General features: G+C 52.1%; 6 protein-coding genes across 6 annotated transcripts; 3 read left to right on the top strand and 3 right to left on the bottom strand.

Annotated features, from left to right (window-relative positions):
• Nucleotides 1–1370, bottom strand: EJ05DRAFT_507999 (uncharacterized protein). The gene is made up of 2 exons (XM_033747971.1): nt 1295–1370; nt 1–1244 (listed from the first exon to the last, which is right to left on the bottom strand). Exons 1-2 carry the CDS (start codon nt 1309–1311, stop codon nt 140–142), a joined length of 1122 nt encoding a protein of 373 aa, XP_033603194.1. The 5' UTR covers nt 1312–1370; the 3' UTR covers nt 1–139.
• Nucleotides 1371–1476: 106 nt separating this feature from the next.
• Nucleotides 1477–4702, top strand: EJ05DRAFT_507998 (uncharacterized protein). Its single transcript, XM_033747970.1, has 2 exons — nt 1477–1885; nt 1934–4702. Exons 1-2 carry the CDS (start codon nt 1543–1545, stop codon nt 4480–4482), a joined length of 2892 nt encoding a protein of 963 aa, XP_033603193.1. The 5' UTR covers nt 1477–1542; the 3' UTR covers nt 4483–4702.
• Nucleotides 4703–4753: 51 nt separating this feature from the next.
• EJ05DRAFT_473360 (RecQ mediated genome instability protein-like protein Rmi1) lies at nt 4754–6033 on the bottom strand. The gene has a single exon (XM_033743387.1). It carries the CDS (start codon nt 5813–5815, stop codon nt 5084–5086), a length of 732 nt encoding a protein of 243 aa, XP_033603192.1. The 5' UTR covers nt 5816–6033; the 3' UTR covers nt 4754–5083.
• Nucleotides 6034–6650: 617 nt separating this feature from the next.
• On the top strand, nt 6651–7701 carry EJ05DRAFT_523908 (uncharacterized protein; the record flags this gene model as incomplete). Its single annotated transcript, XM_033748810.1, has 3 exons — nt 6651–6957; nt 7018–7103; nt 7151–7701. The coding sequence occupies 3 exons, from the start codon at nt 6651–6653 to the stop codon at nt 7502–7504; spliced, it is 747 nt and encodes a 248-aa protein (XP_033603191.1). The 3' UTR covers nt 7505–7701.
• Nucleotides 7702–7866: 165 nt separating this feature from the next.
• Nucleotides 7867–8459, top strand: EJ05DRAFT_497306 (uncharacterized protein; the record flags this gene model as incomplete). Its single annotated transcript, XM_033746521.1, has 2 exons — nt 7867–8239; nt 8296–8459. The coding sequence occupies 2 exons, from the start codon at nt 7867–7869 to the stop codon at nt 8457–8459; spliced, it is 537 nt and encodes a 178-aa protein (XP_033603190.1).
• Nucleotides 8460–8933: 474 nt separating this feature from the next.
• Nucleotides 8934–10736, bottom strand: EJ05DRAFT_435466 (putative MFS transporter; the record flags this gene model as incomplete). The annotated part of the gene is made up of 3 exons (XM_033741700.1): nt 8934–9155; nt 9277–10354; nt 10561–10736. The coding sequence occupies 3 exons, from the start codon at nt 10734–10736 to the stop codon at nt 8934–8936; spliced, it is 1476 nt and encodes a 491-aa protein (XP_033603189.1).
• Between the last annotated feature and the right edge of the window lie 193 nt (nt 10737–10929).

The raw sequence follows: 10929 nt of genomic DNA, 5'->3' as shown, positions 1-10929 counted from the left end.
CTAGGCAGCCAATTTTGACTGTTGTTGACATATACATTCACAATGCTATTGTTACTTATTGATAGCATAACATACTTCCACACCCGTGCACAAGGTGTCGCAAACACTGAGACCGGCCGGCATCAACCGTATCGACCCCTCAGTTGACGTATACATGCCAGCCGGAGTCTTGTCCAAACCATTTTCGCGCAAGATTAAATCCGCTATCAGTCGGCTGACTGAATGCTACGAGACTCTTTGGAACCTTTAGTCCATACAGGAAATTGTCGACTGCGCAGTCCAACAGGTTCCTCGCTACATTGGCCTTTCGATGAGCTCCTGACGTCCATATACGAGATATACCCATCATTGCTTTCTCTGGCTTTGTACTGACTATCATGGACGATGTAGACGCAGGAGAGCTCAAAGGTTGGTTAATACCGCTTGCGGCATCCTCTGGAGCAAGCACAGTACATGCTTTCGATAACGACTCTGCAAGACACATGCCCACGCATTTCTGGCCCTTGATGTAGAGAAACGCCTTGAAGCGATCCAATGTTCCTAGAGGTTTCGTGCTCGTGCCAGCAGGCTGTTGCTGCTGCTGCTGCTCTACATCTGACGCCCGTGAAACCTCACTCCATAGATCCTCATCTGATATTGCCACGGCATGCAGCTCTGCGTTTACCACAGTCAGAACCTTTATCGCGCGTTTCCTTGATGCCAGGCTGCTTTTCCGTCCTATGGCCAGGATAAAGTCGCCTTGATCGTTGCTCCAGATAGCATTCGCCCTCCTCTGATCTAAATATGCCTTATCCATATCTACCCCTCCCAGGTTCGTGGTGTGGAACTTTTTATGCACCGCGGCGTCTTCAGTGTCGGAAGGTATGTACTCCATGCCGCAATCTTTGCACAGCTTTCTTGTTTGCCATCCGAGGTCTATCTTTAGTTGCACGAGGCTCTTGCGCTTGGACTTGTTGAGTAACGTCTGACTTCGTTCAAGGAGGGGTATCCGCTGCGTTTTATCGTATATAGTATCGGTTGTCTTCGGAGATGTGGTTTGAGAGCTTGGAGGTGATGAAGGTGGACTCTCTGGGACATTTGCGTCTGAGAATATTCGTGGGCTAGATGAACGATGGCTCGACGAAGATTGAGGCTCTTCGATTTGCTGCAGACTGATTCCGCTCTGTATACATCTACGTTTTAGAGGTGGTTCGTCATCTGGAGTACGCCGCTTGCGCTGTCGGGAGTAGGTCTTGAGAATAGGCCTGGACGCCATATCAGATAGAGGCAATCGGTGAGTTATATCTGCACTGACTTTGTTGTTGAGTCCATTGTTGTTGCTGTAATTACAAGTTTGGAGTTGTTGAGACGCGCCTCCAAACGCGTTTCCTAGCGTGGTTTCTGGTTAGTTCAACATCGATTCATCCTTCCATCGTTTGTCTCGTTTTGGCTTAGTCTTTGCCAAGACTAAGAGCTCGATAGCAGCAACAACCTATTCACAACCTCACTCAGGCTCTATAATCATTGCTTTGTCAATTGGGTTACGCACACCCACTCAAATGAATGCGCTCTATCGCCGCTGGTAGAGGCAAAGCTGTAACTGGCCTCCGACCACAAGTCTCATCAGACCACATCTGGATCAGTGACGAGCTTCTTGCAGACACTTTCGCTCACTTTACACTTCGAAATCGGCCGACGAAACGCTACGGTAGCAATGTGCCAGGTCCGCTTGAAGCTCGAAGACGACTAGACAAACGACGACATACAAGCGTAGCGTCCTACGGACCAAGTGCTCCACCTCCGCCTTCACCAGGACTACTCAGCTGGCTTCTGACTCCTCCCAAGCGAAGTCACACCTGGTCATATGAGCCGCCTAATTTAAGCCGGCCATCCGGCCAAGCTCCAAGTGAGTCGCAAACTCTTTAGTACAGGCAGTATCTTATGTATATCGTAGTTTGTGAGGTGTCACATTCTCATATAGGAGATGGACATCGTGACAGCGTTACCTGCGGAGATATATTCAGCAAATATACAGATAACAAGTATGCACACACCTTCGATATTACATGTCCCCATGCACATAGCGAAGATGTACGCCGCCCGGACATACAGAGCGAGAATATACCAAGCAACGACAAATTTAGCAACAAGTTACTCCATGACGATACGAAGAGTGTTGATGTACACAAGCACGATACACGGAGTGATGGTAGCTACAAGGATGATACACAGAGCGAAGATATACAGAGCCCAATCTCAACTGTTGATTCGTCATGCCTCCTCCATCCTCCTATAGCATTAGAACGAAAGAGGCCTGGCGTCCAAGCTGCTACATCCAGGCCCGTGACACCACCCAGTACGAATACATGGAAAACTCCAGATGAACTAGCAGACAGGTGTATCGCTGAAGCTGTCGAGGAAATGAAAGAAGTGGATCCGAGTTTGCCCCTTCTCATACCACGTCTCTTGAAGCCAACTTTCATAATGCTTCAGAACATACATGAAATATCGATGTCCCGGTTCGATAGAAGAAGTTCAAAATCAAGAACGGAAGGAGTATTGTATCAAAAGGAACAGCGCACTCTGACCGTAGAGTATCGAAAGCTGTATTCCCGCGCATGGCAACGGATCTGCTCGGAGATGAGTGCCAAAGATTCTTCCCTATCACGTCACAGTGTTGCGTGCGTGAAGCTCGTCATGGACATCATGCATGAGGAAAGTTGGTATCTACACTCGAAAGAGCAGCTAGAACGGGAATTTGCGACACACCATGCGACTAGCGAGGCACTCATTGTACGGGCACTACGACCAATCAAATCGAAATATTTCCATTTTGAGAGACGAGTCGACTTGATAAGCCAGTTATTACTCGACTGTCCGCAAGGCACTGCGTTAGCGGAACAAGTCACACTTCGGCTTGCACGAGCATACGAGCAAGAAGAGTCTCGTACTGAGAAACGATACCTTCGGCAGAATTTGCTAAATTTTGAAAAGATGCTTCGAACCAGTGCTGAAAATCAAGACACACATACAATTGACCCTAGGGATACGCCAGATACTCAAGAGACAATGCGTGCCGTAAGCGCTACTCGGAAGATGATGCTCTCGGAACTACAAGCCGTGGACTCAAGTGTCCTGAAAGAGATGCTTGAGGGTGAACTTCTTGTCGCGGGCACCACCACCAAGAAGGGAACCTTGCTACGATGGCTCACCTTATTACATCGCTATGACCGGACCCTCCGGAGGCTTCGGAGTAATACGAAGACGCAAGATCTACAGAGAAGAGTTGATTGGGACCATTTGATCCCATTCTTGAGCAACGTTCCTCACGAGCACATGCTCAAGATATTCCGCATGCGGGGTAACACATCGTGTGTTAATAGGTACCTCCGAACTCGCTACATCTTGCCGCACTCGGGGGGTCACCAGGACTTGGGCAAATCCCGCGATCAGGATCTTGACCCATTCAAGGAGTCGAACATCAATGCCACTGGTGTTGCCCAGCAATCTCATGCTATGAGACGACCTCTTGTAATAGACATGTCAACACTATCAACTTTCATGCTTGACTTGCTCCAACGTCGAGCCGACTCAGATGTCGTCCAGGATGCATGGATCGCATGTCTTGATATCATATACCGCATGTGGGGCTCAACTGCTTTGATACAATTCGTACGAGACGTCAGATCGTGCGCTCATCCGTTTCCTCGTCTTCTCTTTTCGCAAGGAGTTATGGAACGTATCATGCAATTGCTAAAGCACCAGGCCACGAGAGCCAGGAAATCCCAAGATCCCACAGAAGCACTCAGGATCAAGAAACTCACCAACCTTTATATGTTCCCAGACCTCTTCGACAAGCGACTACAACCTGTTTCGTCGCGCATCATCGAGGACGGCTCGATGCCTGCCACTAGGCTCGTTCGCAATATGGGCCACGGCCGCAAATCTGACAGCAAGTGGATCTCTGACCCTCAGGTTGCTAATTACCTTACCCTCTCGCCCGCTTTCATCGAACACATGAATAATATGGCATATGCCATCGCCACATCGCCTGCCTACAGGCCAACCCAAGCTTGGCGCGGCGTGAAATGCATCTACTTCTTCCTACACATTCGCCGGGCCCCGATCCGCCCCAAGTTCACCCGCGCTCTCGTCATGGCTGGCGTTACACGCTTCTTTCTGGATAACCGCTGGGTCAATCGCGCGCAATTTGCCTGGATCCGCCACATCGTGGCCAAGGTGGAGGGTGAGGATGTCGCCATGGACTTGGAAGATTTGTGGTACGAATGGCGCGGCAGGCTTATTGCTATGGCAGCGCAGGCGTACAAAAGCCACGGGATCGAAGGGATGGCAAATGTTACGATTGCGCGACAACTGGGGCTCACGGATCCGAAAAGGAGGTGGAATGGGGCTATCTACCACAAGCCGGAAGCTACGGCATTAGTTGTCAAGACGCCGGACTCGGAATTCGATGTTCGCAAGAGGGGCTTTGAGGATGTGTAGTAGTTGCACCTAGCTCGTGGACAGCGGGGGGATTGATGTAGTAGAAACAGATATACAGCATCTTTGGAATAATCTTCATAAATCCAGGAATCGTGTCAGATGAGATTAGAACATTCGGACCAGGACCTTTGTCGAAAAGTTTCCACCAGTCCCGATGCCGTCTTTATAGGGTTTTTCCAGTGGTCCATTGCTTCGTGAGCATGTTGAAGTAGGCCGCCGCAAGCGCGTACTTTAGACATTGGCTTCTCGCTCCCCTTTGGGATACTCCAAAAGCAGAACATTGATAATGATACATCTGAGTCATGCAGTTTGGTGTATGCTACAAACTTTTGTATGTCCGTAGCTCCTCGGGTCGTGTAGCGCAGCAGTGTGATCTGTCATTATCTTGTTCTTCCGGCCATCTTACCAGAGTGTTCCTTTATTTAAGGAAAGGAGATATTCCTAGGCGGACTGGTAGTCATATCGTGATGTACTTATGTCCGGACTGGCATGTAGCGTGACCATACCACCAGCTCGTCTAACGTACTGGAAATCATCGTACCCCGTGCTGTGCGCCATTGATGACCCCAAAAAAGCCTCAGAACCGCCTCTGCGTACAAAGTCAGGTCATACCAGCAGCGGCCTTCAGTCTGTCTTTCCGGCCCTCTTTCCACGCCGTGTAAAGGTCGTCTATCTTGCCACCCAAAAAAGTCACAGTCGCTGGTTCCAGCATCACCACGCCTCTCGCAACGGTAGCATTCTGCAGCACCAGCTTCGCGCCGATATGCATGTCCAGCCCAATCTTGTCCACCTTGACCAGCTCGATGCCATACACAACCGCACCTCGCGCGTCCTGCAAGAGCAACTTGTGCGGACCCCAGCTTTTCTGCTCGCCGGGCTGCTGTTGCTGCTGCTGCTGCCGATTCCGTGCATTCGCAGCCTGGGTGGCCCCCTGTTGAGCCTGATCCGCCTCGTCCGTAACGCGGATGATTTCTCGTCCGCGGGTGAATTCGCCGCGTTCCTGGGCTTCGATGGCTTCAACTTGGCTCCAGCGGCTTGTGCCTATGTCTTCGACGTCGAGAACCTGGACTAGCAGCGGACCCGGGAGGTTTCTGTCTTTGATGGTGCCGTCCTGGATGTCGGGTGGGAAGACGGATGAGGGGGTGAAGGTTGTTGTTTCTTTGATGTCCGATGCGAGGATGCGGAATAGAGCGGTCTGCTTGAGAGCGGCGATGGGGGTGTTTGGGCGGACGGTGGTGAGGAATGTGGTGAGCCAGGTAGGGGTTGGTGAGAGGCCTTTGGTTGAGAGGTGGGCTAGGAGGTCGGATGCTAGGTTTGGTTGTGATTGTGCCATGGTCGGGAGTTGGTTTACGGTATTGATGTGTGTTATAGGGTTTGTGATTCTTTTGGGAACGGGATGTCAGGATATCCTGTTGTTGCTACGCCCTTTGCAGGCTTGCTATGTGGCTATCACGGCACAGCTCAGTCTTCTCGACACGCTCTTGGTCCCTTAGTCTTTCACCGCTAGAGTTGTGGCTGTAGACAAGGACTTCTCCACGCAAGGAGAACTCCCACATCCGATGATCCACCTTGATATATGGTGTACCTTTCGCTATAGGTAACTAAACACAGTTGATCTACCAACAATCACCATCTGACCCCAAACCTCTCATCACCATTGGCCCTTAGACCACTATCAAGGCAGGCAATTCAGCACATCCATTGAAGTGCGTGGTGATTTTGAGTTTTTGCGAACCAGGCCTTGCGACGATATAATGCCTTTCTAAGGTCGTTGAGCCGCTCCGAGGACACACAGTTGACTAGTGATTGGCTGGATAGACGGGGTCGCACAATAAGCGACTGACAGGTGTCAAGCTAACGTTTATCGATTGATCTGATGCGATGGTGGTTGGTTGGAGGCTGGTCGCATGCAGAATTTGGAGAATGAGATGGTTGAAGTTTATTTTGGAAACTTTAGTTCAGCCCTACGAATCATGGCAAAGTCGTGGGAGCGTCTGCCGTGCTCTATTGTACGCATGACCTGATCATGGCTTGGCAAACGCGAGGGAGCTACCTAGACTGTCTAGACTAAATTGTTTATTGATGGAATATACATTCACTTTAGGTTTTTGACGTCGTTTGCTCAGAGAACACTCGGTTGGATATATTACGCTTACAGGCTCTCCACAATGTCGACCATCAGCTCTCCTCGCGCTTCCTCCGCTGTTCGCAGCCCTGCTGGCTCTGTTCGCACGTCGATGGAAGCTCCGCGTCCTGGCACAACCAGACGTAACAGAGCAGCACTCCGCGACTACTACAACATCAAGGTTGCGGAGACTACAGGCGAGGATAAATCAAGCGAAGAAACCGTTATCCGAGAAGAGAATGTGAGCGAGCTTGATCGCGACGGATTTGATCCGGAGGCATACGTCAAGGACATACTTGCAAACCAAGGGCTCGAGGAGGTACTGAAGGTTGAGGCAGGACTCATGAGTGGTATGGCAGCCTTGGTCGCTATGAAGCTCTAGATTGCTTGCTGATTGCGGGCCAATACAGAGATCAGGGGTTTAGACGGCGAGAAGAAAGCACTCGTATACGACAACTACTCGAAGCTTATAACTGCCACCGACACCATCCGCAAGGTATACAATTGACCCATCGGACTACACAGGACTCTCGGCTCACATAGGGACAGATGCGCACAAATATGGACCCCATGACTCCCTCCACATCGACGCTCGCCCCCGCCGTGTCCCACATTGCTGAGACAGCCGCAACGCTATCAACGCTGCTCAACGACCGCACACCGCCCGCCCCAGAGCTAACGCCTAATACAACGGACACGAAGTCATCAAATGCAAAGCAGACTGTCCGATGGGTGCTCGATGCGCCCCGTCGGCTGGCGCATTACTTGGAAGAGAACGATAGAAAGACGGCAGAGGAAGAATGGGTCGCTGTACAGGGACTTCTCAACAAGTGGAAAGGTACCGAAGGAGTTGAAGAAATTCGTGCGAGGTGTGAGGAGGCATTGAGTGCGGATTGAGCGCCTCAAAGAGATTGCCAGACGCCTGGACATGATCGTCAGAGCTGGCCGATTTCCAACACTACATCCAATGAGCTTCGCAGCGACCTAGTGTGTTCCCGTGTCTAAACGGTCCAATCGGAAGTGTAGGAACCCCTGAATGCTCTTAACAAGGCAAGAATTCTTGTGTAGATCGTCAAACATCTCACCGGTACGCGGGTCCGCCCAGAGACGAGTCTACCTGGGACTGCCATATTTCCAACCTGATACTCGGAAATTGCTAGAACCGACGGAACCGCCAGGTAGTCGTGAATTTCGTAGAGCATACGCAGGTCTTTCAAAAAAGTGGATTTGGAAGACCAGAAAATCAAGAGTGTAATGCGATGCCTCAGATGAGAATGGACAATCTACCGGCTAGAAACAAACATTTCAGGGCTATCAAGGCCCGCCTAAGGCGATACATAGAGCCATATCTTTCGCAGTACTCTCCAACGAAAGAGCCCCAGAGCAATATGAGAGAAGACTGGAGATTTGAATTCGACAGGCCTGCTTACGATTTTGCATATTTATGTAAGCTCCAACCAGACAAGTCCAATCATGACGATCAGTCGAAAAGGGCAGTCCTCCAAAGTCGATCATGGAACATCGTACTCGGCTCTCCGCAGAAGCCGGCATGTTTGAGCTCACGGCTCTGCTCCAATGAGACGATTGAATGTGTTCCAGTACGACAAAAAAGGCAGAAACCTAGTGAAGATCGTTGAATCTCGTACTCGGGTCTCCTCGGACGTGGAGGTTCTGATCGTCCATCGAAGCGTCCAGTTGGAAGCCTGCTGTCTTCTTTGAGGGACCTGAAGAGGCAGTGGAGTGCCTCGTCGATCGTTGGACTTCGTACTCGGGTCCTTGTTCTGACGCTGGTGGGCTTAACCTTCAGCCTAGGACTTTCCGCCTACCAGATGCTCTGGATTTCCCTAAATGAGGCAGGAAGGTGTCGTGTCGATCGTGGGATATCTCATAGTACTCGGGTCTGCGCAGGGTCTGGGCTAGACCGGTTTTGGTGTGGAATGAAGTCGTCGGCGTCCACATATCTATTATTGAGGGGACTAGACAACCACTGCGGATTTCATACTTGTTTGTATTATACGTCTAGCTGCGTAGGCAGAGGAGTCGCCAGGCTCTCAAGCACAAGTCACGCTCGTGCCGGTCCTATATGAGGAAACATAGCCGAGAGGCGTATTGACAGATATTCCATACTTTCCAGACCATAGAATCAAACAAACAAATAAGTGATTAACAAGTACCCCGTATCTCCCAAGACCCAAGCGATCCTCAAGATCAACCCCAGCTCCCCTAATCAGCAGAGCAACATACCTCTCCCACCAACCCCAGCCGCTCCCCACCACATGCTATCTATCTGACGGACTGACTGGCTGGCTCGGGACACACTTAGTGTTCATGACGCATACACAAACGCGGGGTTCTTGTCGCCCAGCTCTGCAATCTCACTGGCGTTCAGATGCGCCCACGTGCCGTCCTCCTCGCCACGAGCCCGCCGCGCGTTCATGCGCGAAAAGTGCAACGACAGGCCTGCCAGCACGATGCACGCAAAGGCAACCATGCCGAGTGTGACGGCGTGGCCACGCACGTAGCGCGGCCCTTCAGCAGACGGGTAGAGCTATTTGTCGAAGTCAGTTAATTAGTCAAAGCGTCGACGACGACGACGACAAAAGAACATCCAAACCGGCACAGCAGTGCCCGCGCAAAAGGGACAAGAGAAAAGAGAAAACAAAACATACAAAACTCGCCATGATGCCCGCGCAATTCCCAATCGTCAGCTGCAGCCCCGTGGCAGTAGTCCTCTTCCCATACCGCGGGCAATTCGACGGCAGCCAGGCGAGCGGCAGACCCACAGCGACATACAGCCCCATAGCAACCAAGAAGCAGCCTGCGTAGTGCACGCCCGCGCTACTATTGCTGATCAGCAGCGCGTAGCCGACGATGCTGACGAGGCCAAAGGACACCGCGTAGACGCCGCGGCGCTGCGTGCGGTCGCTGACGCGCGCAACGAGCAGGTATGTTGCCGCGCCGAGCGCGTACACGGGGATCGTCAGGGCCTGGACCAGCGCGGCGCCATGCCCCGGATACAGGGCGCGGATGATGGTGGGCAGAAAGGTGCTGAAGCCGTACAGCATGGTGTCGGTGCCGAACTGCGCGGCGCAGAAGGCCCAGACGGTCCAGTCGGAGACGCAGGCGCGCACGTCTGCCCAGTGGAAGTGCTGTGCGGAGGCGGTCTGGCCGGTTTGTCGGGCGCGGCGGACGTGCATGAGGGCGCGGTCGGCGGGGGAGAGGTAGTATGCTGTGTTGGCGTCGTCGGCGAGGAGCCACCAGGTTGCGATGCCGAGGATGATTGTGGGGAGGCCCTCGAGGATCATGATCCAGCGCCAGCCGCGGAGGCCGGCGAGGCCGTCCATGTGGCCGATTGCGAAGGCGAGGAGGCCGCCACAGGCGCCGGCGAGGGCGCTGCTGACGAAGAGGTATCCGATGCGGAGGGCGAGTTCGCGCTTTGTGTAGAAGAGGGTTAGGTAGACGGCCATGCCGGGGAAGAGGCCGCCCTCGACGGCGCCGAGGAAGAGGCGGCAGACGAGGAGGCCGGCGTAGGAGTGGGTGATGCCGGTGAGGGTGGCGATGATGCCCCAGGAGGTGGTGATGAAGGCGATCCATCGGGAGGGGCGGAACTTTTTGAGGACGAGATTCGAGGGGACTTCGGAGAGGATGTAGGTGACGAAGAGGATGGAGATGGCGACTTGGAACTGTTTCGGGGACAGCTTGAGATCCGATTCGAGGCCGTAGAGGCGGGCGTTGCCGATGTTTACTCTGGGGCTTTATTAGCATTGAGGACGTTATATTTGAGGTGGCCGATGAGGTACGGTACGCTCTCGAGACGACTCTTGGAATGGAACACAATTGGAGAGGTACATCAAAGAACAATCTTGTCAAGTTGATATGAGCCCATATCATGCCATTGCAATGTGATTTTGTGTGAAGAGGTTGACGAGCGGTATAAAAAGAGGTATATTGACCTGTCTAGGAAGCTAAGAAGATAGAGAAGCATGACGACAGGGACAATATACAGATCAAGCTTTCTAACAAGCCTCTTCTCTGCCTGGATATCGATCTCTGGAGGCTCGGTGTCGCCCGCGTCGATGCGCTCTGGTGATGATCCATTGATAGACTCTGGAGTCTTGTTGTCGGTCATGATGAATAGCGCTATTACTGGAGTTCGTGTGCTGTTTCTGGCCACTACTCGGTAAAGACGTACGCGTCCCGAGTTCGTTCACTCTTGAGGTCGATGAACCATCTGCATAGGAGGACAAGGGTTCTTTGTGGAGTAGCAAATGAGGGTCATCGGCGAAAAAAGCGATAAGATTGAGAGCGGCCGTTAATCGAGA

This window comes from Pseudovirgaria hyperparasitica (genome assembly GCF_010093815.1).
Source record: "Pseudovirgaria hyperparasitica strain CBS 121739 unplaced genomic scaffold EJ05scaffold_3, whole genome shotgun sequence".
Lineage (NCBI taxonomy): Eukaryota > Fungi > Ascomycota > Dothideomycetes > Acrospermales > Acrospermaceae > Pseudovirgaria > Pseudovirgaria hyperparasitica.
Note: the sequence above shows the minus strand (reverse complement) of the source record. Positions and strands in the feature narration are given on the sequence as shown.

What these genes read in the sequence shown, in the direction of transcription:
- EJ05DRAFT_507998 (XM_033747970.1), top strand. Translation starts at nt 1,543, where the DNA reads ATGCGCTCTATCGCCGCTGGTAGAGGCAAAGCTGTAACTGGCCTCCGA. An exon ending in GCCATCCGGCCAAGCTCCAA is followed by an intron (nt 1,886 to 1,933) that starts GTGAGTCGCAAA and finishes TGTATATCGTAG; the next exon opens with TTTGTGAGGTGTCACATTCT.
- EJ05DRAFT_473360 (XM_033743387.1), bottom strand. Translation starts at nt 5,815, where the DNA reads ATGGCACAATCACAACCAAACCTAGCATCCGACCTCCTAGCCCACCTC.